General features: G+C 44.3%; 1 protein-coding gene across 1 annotated transcript in view; it reads right to left on the minus strand.

Moving 5' to 3' along the window:
* Positions 1 to 623: 623 nt before the first annotated feature.
* Positions 624 to 26,956, minus strand: part of sdc2 (syndecan 2) — a 38,018-nt gene continuing 11,685 nt past the window's right edge. The window contains exons 2-5 of the mRNA XM_071545945.1: positions 8,952 to 9,066; positions 7,861 to 8,033; positions 6,041 to 6,170; positions 624 to 3,827 (exon numbers count right to left, since the gene is read on the minus strand). Coding sequence (XP_071402046.1) covers positions 3,664 to 3,827; positions 6,041 to 6,170; positions 7,861 to 8,033; positions 8,952 to 9,066 — 582 coding nt within the window. The 3' untranslated portion in view covers positions 624 to 3,663. The remainder of the gene's footprint in view (positions 3,828 to 6,040; positions 6,171 to 7,860; positions 8,034 to 8,951; positions 9,067 to 26,956) is intronic.

The following is a 26,956-nucleotide window of genomic DNA, read 5'->3' on the forward strand; positions in this document are numbered from 1 at the left end:
TGCGACTACCCGGCAATCCTGTGCTAGATTAATCCCCGCCGTTATTCTAATCTCCCTCTGTAACGGGGCCAGATTAGGGCACTAAAATGATATGGTGGAGCACATAACCACATAAAGATTACTCATCACCACACTGATAATCCCCTCAGAATTTAAGTAATGGTAAGAGAGCAGATACACTGTACAGTAGTCCTACATCTTACATTTTGTAGTTGTGTGTTCTATATATAAACACAGAGATATCCCTTTTGAAGGCAGCTTTGTTGAAACATATAGGGTAGCTATAGTCATAAGGGCTTACCCTTGAGCAATGAACACAATGAGCAAAGCAAAGCAGTACTGTAGCATCTGCTCACAGCTTTGTACATAAAAACACTTGGAAAAATAGTTTCCCAGGAGAAATATTTGCAAAGGAATGAAAAGAAAAGAACATAATCATGTGTAGGCACAGTAACATAAATAGTTGATAATAATACTGGTATTACATTGTATTTGTAGAATTTTTTTTCCAGATACTTCACAGATGCTTAAGCAATAAATCTGAGTGATAAAACAATGTGACATTTACAGAAAAAAGAGATTTTAAAATAAGATTTTAAAATAAGACGACACAAGCAGATGGATATTAGGCCACAATGTTTATTCAGTAGTGTTGTTTCAACTTATAGGTACAATACTGTCAGCTTTTGTAAGACTAAAAAAAAGTTACCATTACAGTCATCCGTGCTCACAGAATGCCAGTCAAGTCGTTTCCACCCCTCCTTTGTGTACGCACCCGCCTCATGCTCGCCTAGAGCAAGTACATTTCCAAATGGTAGGCACTTTGAAGGTTTAAAACATTTGTGAATATACATTTATATATATAATATATCTTTTCATACACTAATAAGCAATCGGACTCAATGGTCAGGTCTCTAATAGAAAGAAAAAGCTAAAAACAGAAAAAAAGAGAACAAAAAAACAACAACATGATGTGGCCATGGTGGGGGTGGGGATGAGAAGACGGTGGGAGTAAAAATACTGTGAGTCTTTGGGTTTTTTGCGTATGCAGTTCAGTACCTTAGATCATACGACAAGAGCGTGACAGGAAGGGTGAGAGAGGGGAGGCGGGAAAAGAGGCGATGCGTTGAGGGAAAAGACCGCCGAGAGACGGAGGGAAGAGAAGCGGAGGATGAGCGGATGGAGAGGAAGAGGGGGGGTTGAAGAATGAACGGCCTCATGTGGGTGGTGTTAGGAGTTTAGACGATGTGACAGCACCTATCTACTTCACATTACTGTACAGCTGAAAAAAGGCAACTTCACAACCTGCCAGACATGACGCATGTCTCTCTTTAGAGCAAGTTTATGCAGAGTTGACAAACATTAAAATAAGGAGAAGGTGACAGACGACAACAGCTCTTAATGTGATCATACGCAATGAAGCTAAGTCACACGCACGTCAGGTGCCGGGCTGAAATAGAATCCAAAGAAACGGTAAGTAGAGCCTGCACTCTGCTCACATGATACCTTTATTGTTCCTCAAGTTAGTCCTCTTAATGTGATCACACCCTTCGCTTTCACTTGATGTCAAAACGCCATCTGCGTGGCTATTCTGCCACAGCCATTGTGTGGCCTTTCATCCAGTTCAATTCAATTGGGGATGCAGAATGGCACAAGTCAAAACAACCCCTTGTGTAGGTTTTAAACCTGGTAAACAACCTAATCTCGCAACGGCTTCTTCTCAGCGCGACAAAGCAACGTACCATCTGCAAAACTACAAGCCAGTTAAACAAATCAACGTGAAGCTCCTTTGAAATGCATGAATTGACCACTAAAACGTGAAACAGTTGAACGGACTTCAAAGTTAGCGTCTTGCCAAAGACTATTCTCACTCAAAGTGTCCATGAAATGAACTCCCATTACTTTTACCTCCTGGAAAACAGAGTATCTTTCATGGTGAAAGATACTTTACATGCTGCACTAGTAGGCGTAAATATAAATATCTAACCAATAAAATCATCAGGTTTTTGAACAATCCTGCCAAGCCGTACAGCTCCCATCAAATATAATTGCCTTTCTCTCCCTGACTCCATTGGTTTAGACTTTTGAATGATCCCTCACTGCATTAAGTCCCGCCCCAACATCCTGTTTCATCAGGAAATGCATCAAATCAAGGAAGTAAAGATGCCATTTAATGGGGTCTTTAACACTGCAGTCTTTCATATACTGTGTAGCCTTATTCATGAATAGGGAATCCCTCTGAGAGAAACTAGGTTTCTAGAAGGGAGTCCTGGTGCGGTTCGCTGCAGAGCCATGTGCTCTACAAGTGGGGAGTCTGTCCTGGGCCGGTGTGTTTGTGTCCAGGCAGCAGCGCATAGCAGTGGCAGGCCTTCACTGAGCAGATCTTTGGGCCTAAAGCTTCAACACTGGGACACAGACAATAACACCAGGCACTGGGCTGGATGGCTCGCTCACAAGCTGCCCGGGTGAGTGAGAAAAAGAGGAGGGGATCGACAGCTCAACTGGCCGCGCTCCAATCTGATTAAAAAGAAGGTGGGAGCGAGGGAGGATGGGGTAAACAGAGAGAGAGAGAGAGTGGGGGAGAAGGGTGAAAGGGTGCTAGAAGAGTGTGGGGGCGGTCAGAGTAAACTAGAGGGACACATCAGGGGGTTGGCAGAGAGCCAAAGAGAAGAAACTTCACCCCAAAACACTACATACACCCGGAGCTGCACGACACCAGTGGGGAAGCAATGCAGTGGATGTGCAATATGAAATCAAATGCAATTAAATAGAAAACAGAAAAACATTCCACAAGACGGAGAGTAGAAGCAAGTCTTGTGATTTTTCTCGAGCCCTGACACATTTTTTTAGCTTCTTAAGACCAATTCCTGGGTATGAAAATAATATGCTGTCGAAAAGAAATGCTGTTTTTATATCACCAAGGGCTACACTGAAAAGAAAACAAACAAATAAACAAGACATAATGAAATGCTCACGTTTGACTAAAAACTGATGTGAGAGCAAAAAATAAACATTGTAACCTGAAGGGAGAACATTTACATTGACCGTTAACAGCGTTAATATGAAGACCAAAGAGCTTCATCAAAACTACAAAGGCATTTTTTTTTAAACATCAGAGAAAAGATAAATTAATGAAATACACCTTTAGAGATCAACATCAGACATGCTAGGACAAAATAAAAAGAAAAAAAAATGAAAGTAGGATTGATACAGAATAATTATATTCAATTATTTCCACTTTTAAAATTTTTCTTTACAAATAACATACTGCTACAGTTAAAAAGTAGTCAGCGACTAAAAACAGCTCCTTTGACAGAAGACAGATGCGATCGGTTTCCTCGCCTTTACAGATCCTGTTTTTGTTGTTTATTTTTTCAGCCTTTTCAAATAATACACAAAATGTTTAAATACACTGAGATTTGCCATAAAATGAGCAATGCTTGGCTTTCATTTAAAAAAAAGAAGAAAGAAAAGGTCTTAATTACAATACTCTATGCAAAAGCTTTCCTTTATGCTATTTTTCCTCAATCAGCTTTATAACTTTTTGTTGTTGTTGTTGTTTCTTGGTGTATTTGAACAGGTTTGTTGTTGTTTGTTGTTGTGACTGCATTTTTCGACAGCCACTCGCGATTTGTCAATCTGGTGATGGGAGGGTGGGGTTTTTTATGCGTAAAACTCCTTGGTTGGGGCCTTCTGATAGGCTGCGCCGGAGGGTTTCCTCTCTCCCAGGTCGTAGCTGCCCTCGTCCTTCTTCCTCATGCGGTAGACCAGGAGGAGGATGAGGAAGATGGCAAACAGGAAGCCGATCACTCCACCTGCGATAACAGCTGAGGGAGAGAGAGAGAGAGAGAGAGAGAGAGAGAGAGAGAGAGAGAAGATTTATCAATTTTAAGAATGCCAAGTCGATATCTATGTCCTTGTAAAGAACAATCTTCCCAAGTTGTCTTGAGGATGAAAATGCATCTCAAGAACGCGAGCTCAGAGAAGCACTGTTACAGTTTGAGATGGGCACAATCAGTGAAGATGCACAGTTGTCCTTTTTACCAGCTGTTTCTACAGACTGTACTATAGACTGTAGCACTGCTTGGACGTGATGTGTCATTGCAATAAATTTTAGGGCTTCCCATTCGTTCTCAACGGCCAAGTCACCTTCCGATGCATCCTCGGTTGGCAAGCAACCGGGATCTTTATCTGTGCTCTGTCCTCTGCGTTCTTTTGTTTTAGAATCATATTTCAGCCATTAGATATTACGTCAAAAGTGCCATGGAGGACACAAGAATATACAAGAACTCGTGTTGAGAAAGACCCCAGAGAGAGACAGAGCGGTTGGAGGTTAAACTTTCTGCAGAGGACACAGTGTAAACCAACGGTCCAACAGTGGGCTGACACCGAGGGAAATCTGTATGGCTGTATTAAGAAATACCTCCGTCCCGACGGCCCCGAGATCGGCCCCGCTTCTCCTTACTAATACTCCTAACTCGCTCCATGGGCTTACTTCACTTTCTCTCCCAATTACGCCTGTATGAGGTTCTTTATAGCTTCCTAATCTGTTTAGGGTCTCTCATGGTGCAACAACCTGCCCTCTGCTCCACTTTAGGTTTCTACACATTGACTGGCCCCACGGGTAAAGAACGAACGTGGCTCGGATCCAGCTGCCGAGCTCCAGGAACCAGCACCGCAGTGCAGAGTGCATAAATGCAAATTAGATTATGGGCAATTATTGTTATAAAAGTCATAAGGGAGATGGAGAGGAATGGGTACAAATCTAGAGGACGGGTAAAGAGAACGCAGAGGAGAAAGAGGAGAAGGAGAAAGAGGCGGAGGTGACCAAGGTATGTTTCAACTTTCAGGGCCTCATCTAAAGGATTTACACTGGTAATCCTCCACATTCCATGTAAGGGACACGGTCTCAGCAAATGGTCTTAATTCAAAACAACTGAGAAAGACTTGGTGAGACTCGCAGTTGGAGGAAGTTTTCAAGACTTTGAAACACAGACAAATGTACCATATGCAAGGCCTACAATGGGAAAAAAAACTGTACAAGTTATCACTCTCCAAGAACAATAAGCAAAAGGTTAAGTAAAAGTCTATCAACGGGACAGAGATGTGAGAGGAGCTCTCGTCTAAGGGAGGGTGTCCTGATTTGTCCTTGTTTATGTTGTTTTTGCAGACACCAGATGGATATCACAACAAAGTAAAAGTGAAGTGCCAATCAATGTTTGTCTCAGACGTGCGGGGCGAGAGAAACGGCATGAGAGAACACAGCGATTCTGAGTCAGATAATTTCCCATCCACCCTCTTTCATGTATTAGAAGTGAACAACACACACTTGGAACGCCCACTTTGCTGTGAACTCTACAAGGTCCCACAGAGGGATGCAGACTGAGTTTATTAAAAGTAATTACTTTGAGAAGTGGATTGGGGGGGACATTGGGGAGAATATTACCTAGCTTTCCAACACTGAGCTGTTTACCAGAAATATGCTGACACGTTGTAAACTACAGGAATTCCAGACACATTAGAGGATAAACAAAGTAACTACATCATTCACAAAAAGCATCAAAGAATTTACTGGTGCAGCATCAAACTGGAGAGGCTACTTTCATTATGAGCCTAACGTTCAGAATACTGCAAAGAGGGTGCAACGAAATACCGAGATAACCCTGACAATATCTGTACTCGGCTTCACAGAAAACATCTGAGCATTGCCTCTGGCAGTGAAGCTGCTGTAACATCCAACCAGTGTTTAAATAATAAAACAACCTCAGTCAGAACGCAAACTGAAATCCAATTAATTTGCGATCGACTGGGCTGGATCAACAAAAAAAAAGCGTTAACAGAAATCAACCTTTGGCGAGAAACCTTATGAACCAGTAGTACAATTTGCCTCTGGTAATGACTGCAACAAGAGTTTAAGAATAACTGACACATTGACATGGCCTGTGTGTGTGTGTGTGTGTTCAGCCCCTGTGTACCAAAGCATCTGTCCTAGGACGGGACAGTTTGGTGTCTGTTGTTGTGGTTTCATTGCGGTACATACCTGCCAACACCTCTGTCCTCTGGAAGAGGTTTTCGGAGCGAACCTCGATGGGCTCCTGGGGCGAGCCGGGGGCACTGGTGGTACTGGTCATCTGGTCCCTCCGCATGTCCTCTGTAGCTGGCACCGGGGCCTGGGAGGGGAAATGATAGAGATGGAGAAGGAAGAAAGATAGCAGGGTGAAGATGTGGAGCGGGAGGATCGAGGGGGGAAGGCAAGAGAAGCAAAGAGAGAGAAATAGATCAAGGAAATTGGATGTTGTTTATCGACAGGCACATAACTACATTTCACTTCCCGTCTTCCATTACTCCTTGTCTGTGAGTTTAGAAGAACTGCGTACATTAAGGCATATTGGCACTCTTCCCTGGTGTGACTGTAAATGTTGAGGGAGAAAGGGAGGCTTCAGCTAGAGGAAAGGAGGAAGGGGACCAAAATGGAACCTGGCCAGGGAAACCTATGGGTTGTCCAAGGGGCTGGCCAGAGAACAAAATGGAACTGGTCCAGATTGCCCAATGATTAGTCCAAGGAGCTAGTAAGGTAGGCAATGGAACAGAGCCAGTGACCTCAAGGTCTGGCTGGGAGTCTAGGAAAGGAAGCAAACTATCTGGAATGGATCTGAGCCCATGTATCTTATGCTTTTTTCCAATAGACTAGAGAAGGGTGCAAAGCACCAAAATGGAACTGAGCCAGTGCGTTTGGCCAAGGGAGTAGTGACAGAGGCAAGAGGGGGAAAAAAATGGAACAGGCCCAGAGAGTCTTATGGCTTGGCTTAGGGGGTTGGGACCTTGACTACTAATCCCAACCAGATGTAGTACCCAGTACAGTAAAGCAAGAGTGCAATGCACAAGTGAGATCTGAGATGGTTCCAGAATATGTGATTATGACCGAGAGAGATGTAATCCTCCATAATTTGCAATGGAGCAGAAACATAGAGAACTGACATGAGCACTTGATCTCTATCCTGAAAGCCACCTCAGGCCTGCCGGTATTACAGGGGATTTGATAACATGCTGGGTCAGCTAAAGACATACCGTGGGACTGTGTCACTCTCTGACGAATCAGAATGCTTACAGATGACTTGCGTAATATCATAATATCATAATGTTCCAGCTCAGGCTTGGGCACATTGCCTAAAATCTGATATCAGCAACACTGTACCAAGAAATTTACAGCTCAAGAAAATGTATTTGCAGATTATAATTTTGACTTTAAAATGCATTTTAAAGTAGTTTGTGTATTTAGTATGCTTTACAAATCATGATGGACTCCAGCAGTGTTTTGTGGTTAATTTGATGTTTCCTCCTAGTTCAAATAGTATCATTGCTGTCAGGTGAAAAAATATCTAAAATGTCAACTTTTCAGGAGCTCAGAAAAACAGCCTTGTTTTTAGCTTGACCACCATAATTTTTTTTTTATTTATCCAATGGGGTTTAAAAATGTTTTATAAACCCAAGAATGATAGAATTTTCTCAACCCATAGAATTCCATGCAATGCTTTAAGTGAAAATCACCAAAATTGGAGGTTTTCACATGACGACAGCAATATGCTAATAATTCTCACCTTTTATTTTAATCTGGTTGGAGCACCAAATGGGGTTGACTCTAATGCTCCAGGGTAATTCAGCAGTGTCAGATAAATTGTCAAATACAACTACAATTTGACTTTCAAATAGTCTAAACTCATTATTGTCCCCCTCACTATTGTGCCATGTGGCAAACCTCACCCATCTGGGAATCCAAGCAGGTTAAAACAACAAACACACCCTGGTCTGGCCTCCTGCTAATGCATTTACATCATGGTAATCTCATTTTGCTGTTCTCACCTCTGTTCTGAGTGGTTTCCTGGGTGTGTTGTCCCTGGCCGTGTCTCTGACCGTGGCTGTCTCCACCCTGGGGGTGAAATCTTTGGTGGAGTCCTGGGTGGGTTCTACTGGTTTGGGCTCGATGTAGACCATACTGACAGTCGCGGTCTCCTCCATCACCTCTTCACCCCCGCCTGGCAGAGAGAGAGTGAAAGCCACAAGGTAAATACATTACTGACACATAAAAATAATAAAAACCCAACCAGGATCAATCACTGTATTTAAAGTGTTTGAAACCGTGTTACCACTAGAATTAATAAATCTAGTATTACATTTATGGGTAAATGGAATATGGTAAAAGCCATTGGCTAAGTACTTTACTGCTCATAAAAATGCTATCAGTCAAACTAATTTCATTGCAGCTGCAAATCTAGAATTATGTTGATTATATTCTATGGTGTGTATATAGGTAAAATATGGATATGTGTGTTATGTTATTTTATAGCCAAAGAGTCAGGTGGTTTATCTTACTTAACTTTGCCCTGGGTAGATTTAATTATAATGGTTTATTTACAGTTTGAATCTTCTATAGAATACAGAGAGGCAGAGTAGAGTAATAGGGTGTATACACAGTATTGGAAGGTCTATTGCTCACAGTCCTGTCTCTTTTTACCTCACCTGACCCTACCTCACTGCAGTTATACAAGTCTCTCAGAAAGAGGAGTTACTCATTTTGACCCAGGAATGCTCTCTTTGTGGAGGTGCTTAAAGTGGAGCAGAGCAGCTAATAAAAAAGACATGTAAAATCTGCACACATGCCCATGGCAGTTCGGGTGACAAGGCAATCTAAATTCAAATCGAGAGAGAGAGAGAGAGAGCAAGAAAGAGAGACAGAGAGAGAGAGAGAGAGAGAGAGAGAGAGAGAGAGGGAGAGGGAGAGAGAGAGAGAGATGGCACATGCGGTGAAGGAAGAATAAAATGAAAAAAAGTTGTTTAAGTTGTAAAACTTACCTGGAGCAGACTTGAAGTTATCATCATGCCTCAGGGAAATAGCCTGCTGACCCTGTGTGTGTGTGTGTGTGTGTGTTTTCCTAAATGTGTGTTTGTCTTACCTGAGCCAGACCCTGAGTTGAAGTCATCATCGTCTTCAGGGTAGTAACCTCCTGAGCCTGTGTCATCCAGGTACAAGTCATCAGCCTGAGAGGAAGGCTTGGCTGCTTCTGCTATCTGCAAAACAACAAGACGACGCGGTTTTCAGAAACATTTCATTTTTATTACTTTGCTACATTGTATTATTTTCTGGAGTGGAACAAGATAGGAAGGTTTTCGTTCTGCCCCACATAACAGCAACAAAGTGAAGACCTTGACTGATCTTAGGAGCGCACAATCACTGTTTCAGCGTTCTGCAGGGGACAATTAGACGTGAATCAGATAGTGGAGTTCGCAGCTGGCCAAGTTTTTATTCTACCTTTTAAATCATTAGTCTCTAAGGCTTTGCTTTGAGACCAGCACTTCAGTATGTGATTATTTCTTTTATTGGCAAACATAATATCCTCAAGGGTAGCGATTCAAAGCTCTGTTAAATAGCAAACATCATTACTAAATTTGCCAATCTGATACCTCAGAGACCATTAACATAAGTACAGTCAAACCAGTCTGCATCACAACCTGTCTCTTGTATCATCTATAAAATATGAACAAATGCATGCAGAGATCTTTATGACGTTCATCTGAGTCTGTATACCTAAGAGACGACTTGCATCAACAGATCACAACATGTTTCACCTCAGACTCAGAGCTGTAACAACTTCCCCCCCAAACAAAAGTCCCTCTTTTATGACTCAAATGGAGCGTAACAACACAGGTGACTGTCCAATCAGAGCGCCTGGCCCCTCCCACAGCATCGTTGTCCAGACAACAAGCCAGAGTAGTGGGAATGTTTGCGTTCCGGCTTAATGGAGTGATTGTGGTTGAAAAGACCACAGTTTAACAGTGCCTGTTTGTTTAAAAAGCGCCTTCTTGTGCGGTGTGTTCGCTGAGATTTTACCTAGAAATGAGATAAGCTGTTTTCGCTGTAAGTATCAAAACGACTTCTCACAGAGCCGATTGTATGTTGGACACCTGAACATTGCTGCCTTTATACCAGTAGATGGGTGTGTGCATGCGGTGCGAATAAGTGTTTATGTTTGTGCTGTCTGTGTGTGCGTGTGTGTGTGTGCGTGTGTGTGTGTGTGTGTATGTGTGTGTGAGAGAGTGAATGAGTGGAATAGCTAGGAAGGCATCCATGGCAACGCCTATTCAACCTCTATTCACCAATCTGTGGTCGGCTGTATTGCCCCTTCTATACTGATGGTCCTGCTTTAGAAAAAAGAACACAAAGGAAAGACCCCACAATATATCATCCCAGTGTGTGTGTGTATGTGTGTGTATTTGCCTGCTTGTGTGTGTGTGTGTGTGTGTGTGTGTGTGTGTTTGTGTGTGTTTGTGTGTTGCACCCATTTAGCTGGTTGCTACAGTTTCAGGCCTGCTCTGAGGCTGTTGTGCTGATAAACCTGAATGAAGTTGGATTAGAGGAAATAGTCCCATGGCTTGACAGGAAAGACCGGGAAGAAGCGCTTATTGTTGAACGCAAAGAATAGGAACGGCATGCTGGGAGAAAGCTGTAAGCAAATGGGCAATAACCCCCTGTTGCAGACGTCCTGTGTTTAGAAAGACAGAAAGCGAGAGCAGGAGAGAAAGAGAAACAGGAGAGATGAATGAAAGTGTCCGTTTTAAGTTTGGGTTTGGATCTCACTGTAGGTCAGCGTTTCCAATAATATTCAATATTCTAATGTGTAACTGAGTATGTTCAATAGCGCTTTTCACAGTCGTTGTGTGTGTGTTTGTGTGTGTGTGTGTGTGTGTGTGTGTGAGTGTGTGGGTGCAGCGTCATCAAAGAGAGGCCTGGCACTCTCCATCACAAAGAAGCAGGGAGTATAGAGCGCACAGAGACAAAAAGAAAGACAGAAAGGCAAGATAAAACAGAACAATATCTCCATCCCTCCCTCCCTCCTTCTCTCTCATCTGGCCCTGACTTCTGGAAGAAAGGCCTTTCACCGCTGAGCTGGTTGATCAAAGGGAGAATTTGTTCAAAGCAACTTTATCTTAACCTTTCTTGCCTTATTCTCCCTCACACACAACCCCCCCCCCCCCCCTCCCCCTCCAACCGGCCGGCGAAACCGATTCACCGGTCCAGTCCACACGTCTCTGTGCATTGGCGATATGAGCACAATGCACCAAAGGGAGGCACACCACAAATCAAACAACGACAATGGGACCTAATGAGATAGAGGCCACACACACACATGCATGACTAGACATGTTTACAAATGTATGCAAGCATTCATTGATTCATTGATTATACATACACACACATGCGAGTGGGCAATTGAGCACATGACATGGCGCCACACAGACATGCAAACGCACACAAGCGCAAGGGCAAATGTACACAGACAGACAGACACACACACACACACACACACACACACACACCCCAGACCTAAAGTATCAACATCAAAGCTTTAATTCCTTTCGGACCTGTTTAACATAGATCTCAAGACATGAATATACAATGCAGCCGCTTTCACCTGAACCTCAGACTTCTGAACAATTCCAATTCACAACATTTCAAATGCAAAATGCATTCAAATGGATTTTAGGAAAGAGTGGATGTGTCATGTTTTGACTTTATCATTATATTGCGGTCATTTTGATGTTTTAATAGTTTGAATAATGAGTTTGGATTAGCGAGGTTCTACTGTACAAAGAAGAGCTGCTCTGTAACACCAAATCAGCAAGATCTGAGGAGAGGAAGTGGTCTGACCTTGATAAACCTCACTGACTTTATCTGAGACACACACACACACACACACACACACACACACACACACACACACACACCACACACACACGCTTGCAAGCGCACACAATAATAAACTTGATTAACTTGACTCTCCTTATCACTAACACACACACACGCATGTGCACAGACACACACACACCGAGATAAACTTTGCTCTCTTTATCATTCCTGTGACATTTACAGGTAAGGCTTCCTTTCAGCCCTTATCACACGCTGAGTTGAGCCAGACATCAATCCACCAACCAGTATAACAGAGGAGATACCGAAAACCAGTTAGTCTACAGAAGTAGCCTTGCAGAAGTCCCACTTTTTACAAAATTAATTCACTGTGGCATGGCTGCCTCAAGAAGAGTAATTATTTGGAAAATCCTGCAGTGTAGCATGCAGGGGAGATGCAGGATGGGAAGGGCTTGTCAAATGGATCCCATTGTAAATATCTAATTTAGCAACAAAGCATTTTTTATTTTTGGTGTTGGAGAGCCAGTTCTAAATCCCATCTATTACACAACATAAACCCGCCGCCTCATCCCTCCTCATCAACGAAAACAAAAACCCTCTTCTTGTGATAGTCCTTTGTATTTCCTATCCCCTCATTCTCTAAATGTGAGCGCCAATTTTGTATTGCGGCTTTGCGAAACAGTGAAAGTGAAAGCTTCAAGCCCTCATTCAGTGTTGAAACCGTTTTTTTTTTTATGGCAGCCTCCATTCAATATATAATCCAGCTGTTGTAGTGAAGGGCTCCATAAAAAGACTCTGTGAGGGTTCTGTGACCTACTGTATCGCCATTCAGAATAACCGAATTCATTGGTGCAGTGGCAGTTGGCAAGGTAGGTATACTGTTGAGTAGAAGTGTGTATACTGTAATCACACTATCCTATATGTTTCCATCATAATGAGGCTAGTATACTCCAGGTTTGGGAAAAAGAGGTGGGTCTACTCTATATACTGCATATAAACTAAACTCCACTGCTGGTTCAGATTTAAAGAAGCATACATAATTCATTAGTAACTTATTTTTTGTGACTATTGCACTGTTCTCGTTTTAACTGGTTTGCCTTCTCTTTAAACTGAAAACCACATTGCACATTGAGTATATATAGTACATTTGTTGGGAATTCAATGCATAAAAGACACATTCAATCACACTCGCGCTCTTCATAAATGAGGCTTAGCTCTCCACAAGGCCTACTGTGATGGATGTCATTCTTTGAACTCAAGTCGAACACCTTCCAGTGGGCTAAATAAAGACCGTGCTTCAGAGCGAAGAGGCCTTGAGGCGCTGTAGTAGGAGGAGGAGACAAACAGTAATGCTGCTCTCAGGCCTAAGAGACACTCAGTGGTATATACATATACTGTATATATATATATATATATATATATATATACATACATACATACACACACACACGCACACACACAAAGGCACACATACTCAAAGCAAATGCACCATATCACATTTGCACATAGAACAATACAGGAACATATGCAAAAAGAAAAGGCCAGGATTAACACATACAACAGCACACACATACAGTATCGACACACAGGCGCACAAATAGACACACAGATCAAAACCATGCAATAACATACTCGTGCATATGTGTACACAGACACATAGACACACACACACACACACACACACACACACACACACACACACACAGGTGTTAATGGCAGAATGTAGAGGTCTGTCTTCTCCAGGTATCTGACCTAACTAACACAGCCTGATGCCTGATTTCTTAAACATTCACAACACTTACAGGTTTTGAACCATTTGAATCTCTGGTGATTTTACGTCCTAGAACTATAATTTGCTGGTAATTGCTTAATTGATTAGACGTAACTGCTTAGTGGCTGGTATTGAACACGTTCTCCTGCATCATCAAAATGTGGTTCCAAGAACTAAACCCTGAATTGCAAGGTCCAGACTCTTCAATGTTACATTTATTTTAGTTATGGCCTAGTCAGACCGATCCAACTCCCATCATTAGGGTGAATAATCAGAAGAAGCCTGTGCGGTTCGATGTGCAGCCACACATGAAAACATATGAGTACGCACACACACACATGCTAAAAGACACACAGAGACAGCCTCATTTGGACACCTTAATAAGCGGCACCTATCCTGCAGAGCCTGACCAAGCTGATGGACAGTGGGAGGGTAGAAAGACAGGGAAAGAGAGACCGACAGAATGAGAGAGAGAGAGCGAAAGCGAGAGAAAGAGGGGGAGGGGGGCTGCCATAATGAGGTGGTAGGTGGCGATATATGCCCTCTATTAGTTGAGAGAAGAGCTGCCGTTAACTGGTATCTCTGCTCGCTAATGAACTAACAAGCCAGCAGGAGGGCAGCTTCCACTGTCTGTCTGTCTGTCTGTCTGTCTGTAGGCCGATCTGTCCGTCTGTCTCTCGGCCTGCCTGTCCATCTGCCTGTTTAACCTGTGGACCCAGTGAATATAGAAGAAGAGCTGCGGGCCAAGATGGGTGGCAGAGAAGCGGCAGAGAAGGGGGGGATTGAGAGAGGAGCGCAGGAGATAGTAGAAAGTGGAGAAAGGGGGAGAGGACGAGAGAAGAGAGAGAGCGAGGGAGGAGATGAGGGAGGAGGAGAGGAAGGGGAGGGGGGGGATAACCCACTACTGCAGACAATCCTCTAGCCTGCAGGTTGCTCCGCTAAAAGCCTGTCAAAACCCACCATGTCCATGCCTAGCGGTGCTTGAAAGGCACAGGCTGTGTGTGTGTGCATGTGTGTGTGAATGTGAATTTGCATCTCTCTCTCTCTCTCTCTCTCTCTCTCTCTCTCTCTCTCTCTCTCTCTCCTATGAACCACAGTGATGTGAGAGAGCTAGAGGGGCTGGGGGGATGAAAATGGGAGAAATGGAGTCATCTCAACAGGCTTGGGCTCCTGGCTCTGCACTGTTGACACACCACACTCACTTCTAACACAATAAATATTAGCTCAACTCCAAGTCAGGCCATGGAAATAGCGTTCCTCAAAGGCATGCAGACACACACACACACACACTCATGAACACGTATGAACATCTGCGTGTGCACGAAAACATGGATACACATACTGTATGTGCAAACACATATACAGACACACATGGACTCCCGTTCTACTCCCCAATCTCACAGGCACATACACACACACACACACACACACACACACCACACACACACACACAGCAAAAGAAGGAAGTGTGGAAAACAAGTGCACGGGGCAGGCAGACAGACAGCGCCTCAGACATTCTTCATCGGTCTGCTGCTCTCTCTCTCTCTGTTCCTAAACTATTTCTTTAAGTCTACCTCAGATGAACTGCGAGGAGCTTAGGAGGAACCACAACAACAGAGGGAAACAACACCCCTCTCTGCCTTAAAAGCATAGTCGCTTTATGTAAGGCATTGTGTGACATCTACACTAGATGCACTCACAAACGCCACTGCACTATCCGTTCTTTATATTTAATAAATAGGTTTCCACTCTTTTGTTAGGCATTGTTTCAGCCAGTACATTAGACACACTAGAGGCCAATTTGCCTCTTTATTTGCTCAGGTGTATTCACTTCCACAATATCTAGGCTCTTCATATGCATGCTGCCGTAGCCTTACTCTACGGAGTGTATTGTCTGCTTTGTCCTGTCCTGTGAAAGAAATCAGTTCTCATTATCATAGCCCGGCAAACAAATCTCTGTGCCTGTGAAAGAATTCAATAATTTGTGAAGGGGAGGGAGGGGGAGAGAGAGAAAGAGACAGAGAAAGAAAGAGAGACAGAGAGGGGGGCGGGGGGGGGGTCAGAGAAAGAGAGAGAGAGCAAGAGCATGTTAATCCCTAATTAACAAAGTAAAGGTGGCAGATTGGCCTGCCGGCTTTCACTTTATCTGTTCTACTTGGCCTGCCACAGATCCATACAGAAGGTCAATACAGCAACACAGTCTGGCAGGCAGGGCTGTGCTCAGCTCGGCTGTGGACAACCCCCCCCCCATACCCCCCACCCACACCCCCACCACCAAAAAGCCCGCTCCCATCGCCCCCCCAACTGCCTCCTCCATGACCCAGACTTTATCACTCGGCAACAGATAGGCCGATAAAAACAGGAGAAGAGAAGATGAGACAAGGGTAAAGAGGTGGGGGGTGAGAGGTTTTTTCCTCCTACATTCCACCTGGAGGGGGAAGAAGGGAAGAGGAGAAGAGAAGAGGCTGGGGACGGTGGGAGGAGGAGGAGGAGTGAGCAAGGGTCTCCCCGATGCTGGGAGAAGAGGACAGTAGGAGGAGATGAGTGACAGAAGAGAAGGAGTTGGGGGGCGGCTGTACAGCGAGACAAATTGGTTCCACTGAATTCATGGAGCATCAACTATCAACAGAGCCGACGGAGCTGTCTCCATATACTACTTAGGAGGGAGTATGAGTAACAGTAGGACATGGGGATGGTAATCAGTGTGGTGTTTTTAGAGAAAATAGAGTGACAGACGGAGACAGGAGGATTAAGAAACCTCTGAAAAATGATGAACAGCAGTGGTGGCATCCAGAGTCAGCGACGTCCAAACATTCAACTTGTGCCGCTAACACCTGCTGATGGCTGAGCGAACAACTGGCAAGACAGACAGAAAGAGGTCTGTGTGAGTCACGCACGTGGGCGGCGAGCATTGTTTGGAAAATGTAAATGCGACTGAGAGATGAGGCCGCCTACAGGATTGGCAGTGAGGTTGTCCAAACACTATAACCTGCGGGCCGGAGGGGTTGGAGAGGGAGGGGTGGGGGTAGTTGTGTGTGTATGTGTGTGTGTGTATCTGTCTGTCTCAGTGCTCTTTGAAGCCCCTCCAACTTTTATTGCCCTCCCAGGGATCATAATAAGGAACTAATTGATAGTCTTTGAGCCACGGGCGGAGGGGGAAGAGAGGGGGAGTTCCTGCAGGAAGTCGACACAAATCAAACTCTCTCTAAGCCCTAAAGGTCTGGAGCTACTCCAGCTGAGTGGTGGAGGGGGACAGCGAGTGTGTGTGTGTGTGTGTGTGTGTGTGTGTGTGTGTGTGTGTGTGTGGGAGAGAGAGAGAGAGAGAGAAGGAGAGAAAGAGAGATAGATTGAGAGAGAAAGACAAAGAGAACGCGAGTCTGGAGTTGACATTTAACACAGATAGCAGAGTATCCTAATCCAGGAAACAGAGTTTGCCCATCTGCTTCTCTGCTTCTCTTCTACTGTCAAGAGCTGAAGTAATGCATTTCACCCATATGCGACATTTACAGTAAAGTTTCCTAACTTATTTATGTGGGCAAATACGATTAAATCCTTTGACAGAAGGCCATGGAAACATATCAAAAGTTCTTGACCTGAACTGGAGTTACATGCAGTACACAAACTGATCAGGAGAAACTTGAATATTGACTTCTTTGTCATTTATCTCTAATTGTGCCATTATTTTACTGTTTGACCAGCTGACGTCTCACATGTGTACAAAACCTTTCATGACTCCTTAACACATTACATAATGTCAAAAAACGACTTTCTCAGAGATAGACTTCTGCCAGATACTCTCTGCTATGGAAAATTCACTGCCGTTCGCCCCCTCCGGCAGTCTCCTTTCTTTCCTCCGCGGTCCTAAAGGATCGGATCACATTGCCTCAGTAGGTGAGAGGCCCCCTGAACAACCTGAGCACAAGGCACGCCACTGCGCATGTGGCTGCGCTCGCCGCACATTCATACCGTCTCCCGTTCCAAAACAAACGGCCGCCTGACATACGAAGGCAGACGCCACATTCCGCAGGGCTCAAGCCCCTCTGCACAGGCAAGGGGGTTGGTGGAAGGCGGAGCACGAGGGGTTTCCAGCCCAAACTTCCAGGGGTGGCTGCACTGTACGGTGCTGTGTGCTGGGTACAAGAATACGGGAAGATGTCTGAATCCTGAAACTGAAGGTCAGGCCAGAAGAACCGTTAGTTTTTATTCATTTTGTCAAATATCATGAATAATCCTCCAAAGTACATTTTCAAGGAGTAAACTTTTCTCATCTGTATAAAACTCAAAGAAGTAAAGAAGACATAAAGGACACAAGGCCAACAAAACAGATTTGGACATGGAAAAATTGAAAAATGGACGCAGGTGTTGAGGATGCAGGTGAAAAAATAAGTTACCATTTCATTCCTCTGGCGCTGCTCTGGACACCGTTATTAAAAAGGACGGGCCCGGCCTTTTTACAGGCACATTAGCCCAGCTTTATGTCCCCATAAAGATTAAGTAAACGGTCTAAGACTGCGGGACAATCAAATGCAGCAGACCCTTCTGCTAGTGTTACTGCTCTATGGACCGACCGGCTGACTGGTTCAGCCTGATACTGCTAAGCAAATACACTCCGATTTTCTGGAATATTTGACAGATCAGCTACTTCTTCACAGCACAGCTCGAACATTTTCTGCCCACAAAGAGAATATCAAGAACTAACACTGGTGGGTGGGAGGGATTTTTGGTAGACAGACAGGAGGAGTAGAAGCGGGAGGAAGAAGTGGGTACCAAAACGAACCCTCAGCATAATCTCTTCCTTCAGTCTTCCAAACAAACAGCATGTCAAAGTCCAGTTGTACAACTCAAACTACATCCATATGTGAGGTGTGACTATAGGGGCGGATTGGGGATTTGATCGTTACGCTAGGAGATTTCAACAAACAGGAGAGAGAAGGGTGAGATAAGAGGGGCTGTAGATTAATCCACCTCAGACTACATAAACAGCGCACGAGAGCCCCCGATAGTAACCCTCCCTAACAAAACACGCTCCTTTTGAACCCGCGCCAAACACTCCGCTGTTTTTCCCTTCCCACCGTCCAATGAGACACAACACGGAATGGCTATGATTTCCTCCCTCGCCGTATTGCTTCCCAACAGGAAGACAGTTAATTTCATGGTTTCCAAGAAAAACAGACACATGCTGACAGACCATTGACCGGCCAGGGGGAAACAATGGAGAGTGCCTCGCTCTCACCCCTACCTGTCCAGTTGTGTTTACAGAGGCAAGTATGTATAACAATGGAATATGCAGCTGCCACTATGTATGTTGCCTAAGGAGGTCACACAGCAAACGTAGCATTGTTAGTGCAGTCACCGACATGCATGTGTGTGCGTGTGACTGTGTCAGTGAGAGAATATGGATTCTCTCACATGCTGCAACACATTATGGCTGATTTACTTCATCTCAGACAAGTAAATATTTCACCAGACTAATTACAGGCTGTCTCATTCTGTCAAGTGGCTCTCCAGAGGCTCTGATGAGTTTTAATGTAAACTTAATGTAAACCTTCTCCCTGCTGTGAAATGTTTCCCCGGGCTCGGCCAGAACTCATAAAGAGAGGAGAGAGAAACAATGTGGAGCTCATGTGGCTTCAACATGGCCCTATTTAGAGAATACCTCAGCGCTGTGGTATCCAGCTTCACGGACCGTGACTGGCTTTCTTTCTGCATTCTGCACAAGAAGGCACTCTGCGAATTCCCAGGCCTAGCGAGCGTTACCGCTTGCCTCTGCCGATCCCGCCCTCCTCCCCTCCCTCCTGTCCGCCTCCCTGCTTTGCCTGTCCACCGGTTGGGAATTGGGGAAATTCCTCAGCCCCGTTAAACAGCTTCTGATACGCACGGGAAAGCCTAGATTCTTTGTCAGCTGTGAAACTCTAGACGCTGGGAAATGGGCTTCACCTTCCAGTCATCTCTAGTGCTGAGGAGGGGGGAAACTGAAAGATTTGCTGCAGCACGGCAGCTTTCTTCCCTCCAGTCAGGGAAGAAATATGAGGCTGAAGAGAAAGGCTTGAGCTGAGCTGAGCAAAGCAGAGCGAGCACAGAGAGACAGGGGGGGAGAGAGAGAGAGAAAGAGAGAGAGAGAGAGAGAGAGAGAGAGAGAGAGGGATTTAAGTGCTTTATATAAAACAGGTTTCATATTCTGTACCTCAAAGACTCCAATAACCCAAAAGCACTGAGGCGCAGCATGGGAACAATCTGGAGTTCCTCCATTTAGCTGGAAGTGATAGCACGGCCTATATCATGAACACCACATATCAGAGGCACAAACCATTCGCAGTGAGTCAAAATGGAGTCTGGCCATGTACACACGAATGTGGGCAGCTGTGTGAATCAGAGCCACTGCTTGTTTAACAAGGGCAGACAAATGGAGAGGGGCTTTACAAACATTTCACTCCTCTGCTGGAAGTGAAAAAGATCTCCCCCATGTCCCCAAAGCGATCGTTCACTTGTTGAAACTTGAATGTTACTTCCTCTATTCTATGCTAAGTATTGGCCCTTTGCCTCAGTAACTCATCAATGTACTTTTAAACAAAGGAACTTCTTCTTTAGAGTTTCTAAGAATCCCTCCTCCATATTGCAGGATGTCTGCAGAGTATAGCTGATATTTCAACACCACCTTCACCAAGGCCAGATCTTTGTTAAAGTCCCGCTTTGAAAACAAAGGCAATGATACTACTGTCAAACCTCTACACTCCCAGCTGCTTTACAAATATGATCTAGTAAAATGAATTGTAAGCCGTCTTCAGGGTTCCCACTTCAAATTCAAAGCCTTTTCAATGACTTTCAAGGTCTTGTTTGTTGATATTCAAGGACTCAAATTTTTCATGTTTTGGGGTAAGACATGTAAAAATTAGACATCAGAGAGGCTGTCATGCTGTATTTTAATTACAACATAAGATGCTATATTGTAATTCCAAAATCAAGTACAATAACTTTCCAGGCCTTATGTTATTTTTCCTCAGATTTTCAAGTACCTTCATGGGCCGTGGGAACCTTGTGTCTTACTGTGTGTATGATTGCCCTTATTCAAAGCAGAGGCTGAGGGCTGAAGAAGAGAAAAACAGAAAAAGCATATGAAAGGACATTCCACAGCCTCAGGAAAAGACAATTAGAGCTGACACAAACAGAAACACACAAACACACACTGAGCTCGAATTTTTTTTCATAGGCATCATCAGTTTCACCCTTTAATTAATAGCCACCCTTGGCTCTCATGGCAACCTTTAGCTGGACTAAAGAGCTACATTAACTCTCTCTTTCCATCCCTTCGTCTCTCTCTTTCTCTCTCTCTCTCTCATGTCCCACCCAATCATGGGGGAAATGACTGGGCCTGCAGCCTGCCAGAATCCAAATCTACCCACTTATCCTGGGGAGAACATTAGCATTTTGACACAAGCTTATCCTCTCGAAAAGGTCTCAATGACCCTCCTCCATTCACTCACAGTTAATATGATAATATAAAAAACAAATCATGTGTCTGTTTTGAGGTGGTTTGGGGCCCTGGGTGCAGCATTTTCATTTGTCTCTTGGCCCCGGAACAGCACATTGCACCTTTTCCGTCCTTCGCCTGCATCACATTAATACTCACTTAGTTTAACTTTTAGCCCACAGGTGCACCTGTGCGAGGCTGCGGCCTTTCTTCTCTGCAAGAACAGGAAATTAATAGTTATGCCGCTCGCTCGGCAGGTATTCTCCAGGGGGCCGAGGTGTACATTAGAGGAAGAACACAGGCTCTGGATATTGCAGGAAGCGGTCCCCCATTGGTCCCTGTTCAAAGGCTCTCATCTCCTTGGCTTGATATGCAATACTCTGCTCTGTGGGTAGGAACGTGTGTGTGCGCGTCTGCTTATATATGAATGAATGTGTGGGTGTGTATATTATCGGTCTGTCAATGTGTGTGAGTCCAACAGGCTTCTTGCTGCCTTGATGCGGCGGTAAGGGGTCCAGCCTGCCAGCAGGTGGTCTGGCCCTGAACAAGGAGGGAATGATCTGTTCGGCTTCTGCTCTATTCAGCCGCTGTCAGCGTCCAGCAGACAGACGTTCCTGCTGAAAAGACGGGAAGGAGGAATGCTGAGAGCGGCTGTCAAGGCCGACTGAAGGCGGAGGGGAGGAGAGAAAACAGGTCTCTCTTTATCTCATGTGCTTACACCAGCCTGCTAAGAGGACAGGGTGGAGGGACGGATGGATGGATGGATGGAAAATCTTTTTTGTTGTTATTTGTTGAGGCTGGTGGCATCTTAGCATCAGCCTCAGTTTGGTGCATGAATGGGGTGTGATGGGTCATTTTAGATTTTCTTTCTTTCATTTTCTTCACCAGAGACGAGGGATAATGTTCGTAGTGGTAGATAATGTCAGAAAAGGTTGAGAGGAATATTTTACCAGCTATGCTTACTGTCTTATTTGTATTTAAATAAATCTCCATCTTTAAATAGCTGGAGTATGGGTTTGTTGGCAAAAAACAATATGTTTCTCCAAGAAGTAGATCTTTCACTATAATTTGGAATTTGGGTGGAAGATTTTAGAAGGATGGATGAAAGAAGGGATGGGAGGATGGATGGATGATGGATGGATGGCGTTATATTTTTATTAGGATGACAGAGCACACTGCTAAATAAATGTGGCCAACATTATTCAACAACAGTATAGACTTCAAAAGCTTCACAGGCCTCCCAGATGAGATCTATCATGCTGTTTGTTATATAAACCTCTGCTGTGCATACACACACCTGTGCTCCAGGCAAACAGACCCTTTCAGTACAGTGCCTTAGGTACATAAACACACACATCACACACGCAGACATTAGCACACGCAGACATTAGCACACGCAGACATTAGCACACGAGCTGCCACATGTTCATGCACACACACATCACGTTGCCATGGAATGACCCTCTCCTCATACAGTATATACACGTACATTGCCCTTGCTTTCTCTCTCTCTCTCTCACACACACACACACACACACACACACACACACACACACATACACTCTTCCCCCATCCTACTGGTAGTCAGTGTGTCAGCCAGTGCAAAGGGATGAATGCAGTCTTTCAGGCCACAGCAGGTCTGCAATATCCACCATTCCTGCACAAACACAGGTGCTGCCCCCGGACAAGTAAAAGAAGCTGTGTGTATGTGTGTGTGCATGTGCAAATATAGATATACATAATGTGTGTGTGTGAGAGAGTGAGAGTGTGTGTGTGTGTGTGTGTGTGTGAGAGAGAGAGAGAGAGAGAGAGAGAGAGAGAGAGAGAGAGAGAGAGAGAGAGAGAGAGAGAGAGAGAGAGAGAGAGAGGGAGAGAGAGAGAGCAAGCAGGTCATCTCTCTACACAGTATACATCATCACCTGAGAGGCATATGGAGCCAGCCAGAGCCTCATGTTCTGCACTGCTGACTGCACTTTGTCAACAAAGCACATGCCACTGGAATGTGTTCTGTTTGAACCCTATCACTATAATTAGGCTTTGTGTATGTATGTGTGTGTGTGTTCCATGATGCATTTGAATGCTTTGTACTCAAACTCTTTGTACTAGAACTACACGGTTGTTAAAGCCATGCCAAATGCCGGTCATGTAAATGACGCACTAAAAATGCATATGCGGTCTTTGTGCTTTAAATTCACCCCGACTGCACAATACACTGTGGTCTGGTGTTACTTCCGAAGTCCTGCCCTCAATCTCTTGTTAGCTGCTCTGCCGCTGGCATGCACATAATTTCTAACATGAAGGCGGACTAAGTGTGTTAAACTCGATGCCCTCAATCTTAGTCTTTGAAACAATGGCATGCACATAGTTTCCAGCTCAGGAGGGGGTCAGTGTCACCAGTCACTGATCATGTGCTTCAGACTAAAGACTGAGCTAGTCAAGTCCTCTTATTACAATCAAGGTGCAGGGGCCAACGCACTTTCATTTCAGTCAACAGTCAATTAAAAATGCAACTCCTTTCATACAAGTAAGAACATTTAATATTGAAAGATTGAATACGTGGAGAACTTTGTGTTGAATGTTTTTCAATCAAATAACAAAGAAAAACCTGCGGCGAAAACCCATTTTGTGGAATGGCTGAATTGTCAGGGGTTTTGGTGGTTAGTGGCCTGGCACCGGCTACACTCTAGTCCTCCGGTGCTTAGTGTCACAAAACACTTCTCTCACACCTCACACAGTCTGGTTCTCTCTGTCACCGTGTCAGAGGAAGGGCATGGTTTCCATCAACTCTGCCTTTTAAAAGCTTGTGTGTTTCCCTGGTGTTATAAAGATCTGCAGGACAAGGTGTGTGTGCGTGTGTGTGTGTGTGTGTCTCCATCTTTTGTGCTCATGTGTACATGTATGTGTGCATGTGTCTGTGTGATGGATAAGTTAGCTGCAAGTTCAAAGTTTAATATAGTCCAGATTTCTCAGCCATCTTAGAGTGGAGGTTTCTGTGCCTATCTGGGTTTATGTGTGTGTGTGTGTGTGTGTGTGTGTGTGTGTTTTTAACCATTCTGCTAGCATGGAACCCCCTGCGCTCCTCACTGCCAGATCATTAACACCACAACATGAAAGAACTCCTGAGGATTGCAGGGGTCAAAGTTCACCCGCCACATAAAGCAGTACAGATATCAAGATATGGAGGATGTGGGAGTCATGCTGGGAGTTGGGTGAGTCTCTTTAACTGGAGGTTCATGAAAAATGTTCCCAGTTTATTTTGTTTAACCAACAAGTTAAAGTTGTTTGTGGCATATTATGATATTCATAGCCTGTGTCAATCTACAATTTACCCGTTTACATAATCCATTCGGAGGACACACGAATACATGGCTGGATCCCAAACATATGACTAGAGGAGTGGGAATGCAGATAAGCAGAGTTCATACTCTTACACTCCACACTTTCATGCCTGTTAATACATATGGCCATTTGTGCACTTTCATTTATCAGTGTGCAGGAAAAAAAATGATGATGTGTCAAATTCCTCCACCCAGGACGCCAATCTCTCACTGCTGCCAGCTCCGACAAATAGACCTTTATCACCTGAGATGAAAGCCGGGGGAGAAGAGAGGGAGGGGGGCGAAAAGAAGCAGATGGGGGCAGAAGGATGTAAGGAGGGAGATGAGGGAAGAGAACGATTTTGGCGCTTTGTTGGCTGATCTGGTTCAATCCTCGCGGTGCAGCAATTGAATTCCCACACAAGCCCTTCCTTAAGAGGATTTGGACTCAAGGGAGTCAGCAGGCCACAGGACTATAGAGTGAGGGGAGGGACCCATGATGGGATGATGGGGGTGATGGAAGAGAATGGCATGGGTGCAGAGAGAGAGAGAGAGAGAGAGAGAGCGAGAGATCGGGAAGAACTAGGATGAAGAAAAAGAGCCAAGATTGCTCGAAAAGGATGAATGAAAGCCGAGGGCAAGGGTAGAGTTGATTCTGCTCTCAGTGGAGGCAGACATGTTGGCACTCCTAGGAGGCATGATGTGCTTGCTATAAAAAGAAAGGAAGGAAGCAAAGATGGGGAGAGAGGTTAATGAACAGAGTCACACACATTACTATACTGACAGAGAAAGAGGGAGCGAGAGAAAGAGACGGAGGATATTAACATTGTAAGGGATGGATAAAACAGAGGGATGGAAGGAGGGGAGCGGCAGGTGGTGATCTCTGATCCCCTTATCCAGGGCTAATCCTGACCAGCAGTGAGTGTACAGTATTTGTGTGTGTACGTGTGCAGGCATACGTGTGTGTGTGTGTGTGTGTGTGTGTGTGAGCACCAGGTCTGTCAGCCTTTAGCAGGCCACTGTGCTGTCACCTGCGGTACGAACAGGGCTTTATCCACAGTCAGCAAGCCAGTAAGTCTGGGCCACCGTGTCTCTATGTAACCTACAAAGACTGATCCAGTCTGCATACTACACTAACACTACACACAATACTAATAATACAAAAGTCTGAATGTGAAAAAGTTCCTAAAAGTGGATCATCATCTTTCATTTGGAAATACTTTGGTTTTACACGGGTGATGACAAACAATTAGCAATTATTTATTATTTGAATTTTGTAAATAAGAACCATACTAAGAGTAAAACAGTAAGAGCGAAAGACTTTCTAGCTGCTGCTAGGTTGAGAAATACTGCACTGAAAATACGTTAAGGTGCACATGAGCAATTCATTTAGTATCCTGAAATTTAGGCAAATAATCATAATAATTGTGATCACAGTATTTAGAAAAATAATCAGGATTGTTATTTTTGTATTATGGTCATGCAGCCCTAGGTCATGATCAGTTTGTGATTATTGCTTTAGCGAAGCAAATGAGGATTCCTGTCCTCAATGCATTGTCATGTATGAAGAGAGTTTTATCTATTGTCAGTAATCCAGTCTGGGGCGCCGTGTCTCATGATTACGTAGGAAGACTGATGCAGATGCAAATGCATAGGTCATCATTAGTGTCATGCTGAGGTATTAAGCCTCAGAGAGAAAAAAAACTCTTTGTCCAATAGCATTGTAATCCTCTCAGGTGATTTATTCAAACAGAAGACAAGTGAGATATCCACCATTTGGAAAAAAAAATGATACTCTTACTCTCTTACAAAATGGTTTATAGTGTGAAAATATATGGTATTATGGTATTTTTAAAGCTAACTTCAATTATTTTTTTTACAGTTTTAAAGACAGGGTCCTCTATATTTAAGAGATATTGAATGATGAACTCCCATATAATCTTTGTCAAGTTAATAAACCTTGACACAGGCTACGAGTACGCCTAAAGGGTACAGCTCTGAATGTAAGGAGTGGTGTAAGGTCTTCTTGACACATGCTAGAAGCGCTGGTTGGCCTAATGGATCTAAAATAGCTTGGCTTTCCTGGAAGATCCTGAAACAACAGAGCATGCACTTCAAGACCCACGCTGTGATTAACTTACAGCAGGGGCTCAGGATCCATAAGAGTAATTTAGTATCTGATCCAGACATCTGGGCTGATAAAAATATATAGAGGAGAGGAGAGGAGAGGAGAGGGAGTAAAAGGAGAGGAGAGGAGAGGGAGTAAGAGAGAAGAGGAGAGGAGAGGAGAGGAGAGGAGAGGGAATAAGAGGAGAGGAGAGGGAGAAAGAGGAGAGGAGAGGAGAGGAGAGGAGAGGAGAGGGAGAAAGAGGAGAGGAGAGGGAGGAAGAGGAGAGGAGAGGAGAGGGAGAAAGAGGAGAGGAGAGGGAGAAAGAGGAGAGGACAGGAGAGGAGAGGCAGAGAGGATAGTTTTTTCTTTTAGTTCAATTTTTTCCATCTTGTAAGATGGCATTACATCTCTCACCAAAGATAGTCAAGATGGAAATCCCAGCAACAAAAAGCCTCCTCTTCAGGAGCTATGGGCTCCAATATGAACAGTGAGCAGTGCCAACGTGGGCTAAGCATGACTCATGTAATTGCACATTAATGACACTGTTTAATTATGGGTGTATGACCTGAGCTGCTCCTCTGACTCAGTG

Source organism: Centroberyx affinis, unplaced genomic scaffold, assembly GCF_046629955.1.
Source record: "Centroberyx affinis isolate AG114_WGS23_722 - 3 ecotype Tasmania unplaced genomic scaffold, CSIRO-AGI_Caff_v1 ptg000261l_1, whole genome shotgun sequence".
In the NCBI taxonomy this organism is placed as follows: Eukaryota; Metazoa; Chordata; class Actinopteri; order Beryciformes; family Berycidae; genus Centroberyx; species Centroberyx affinis.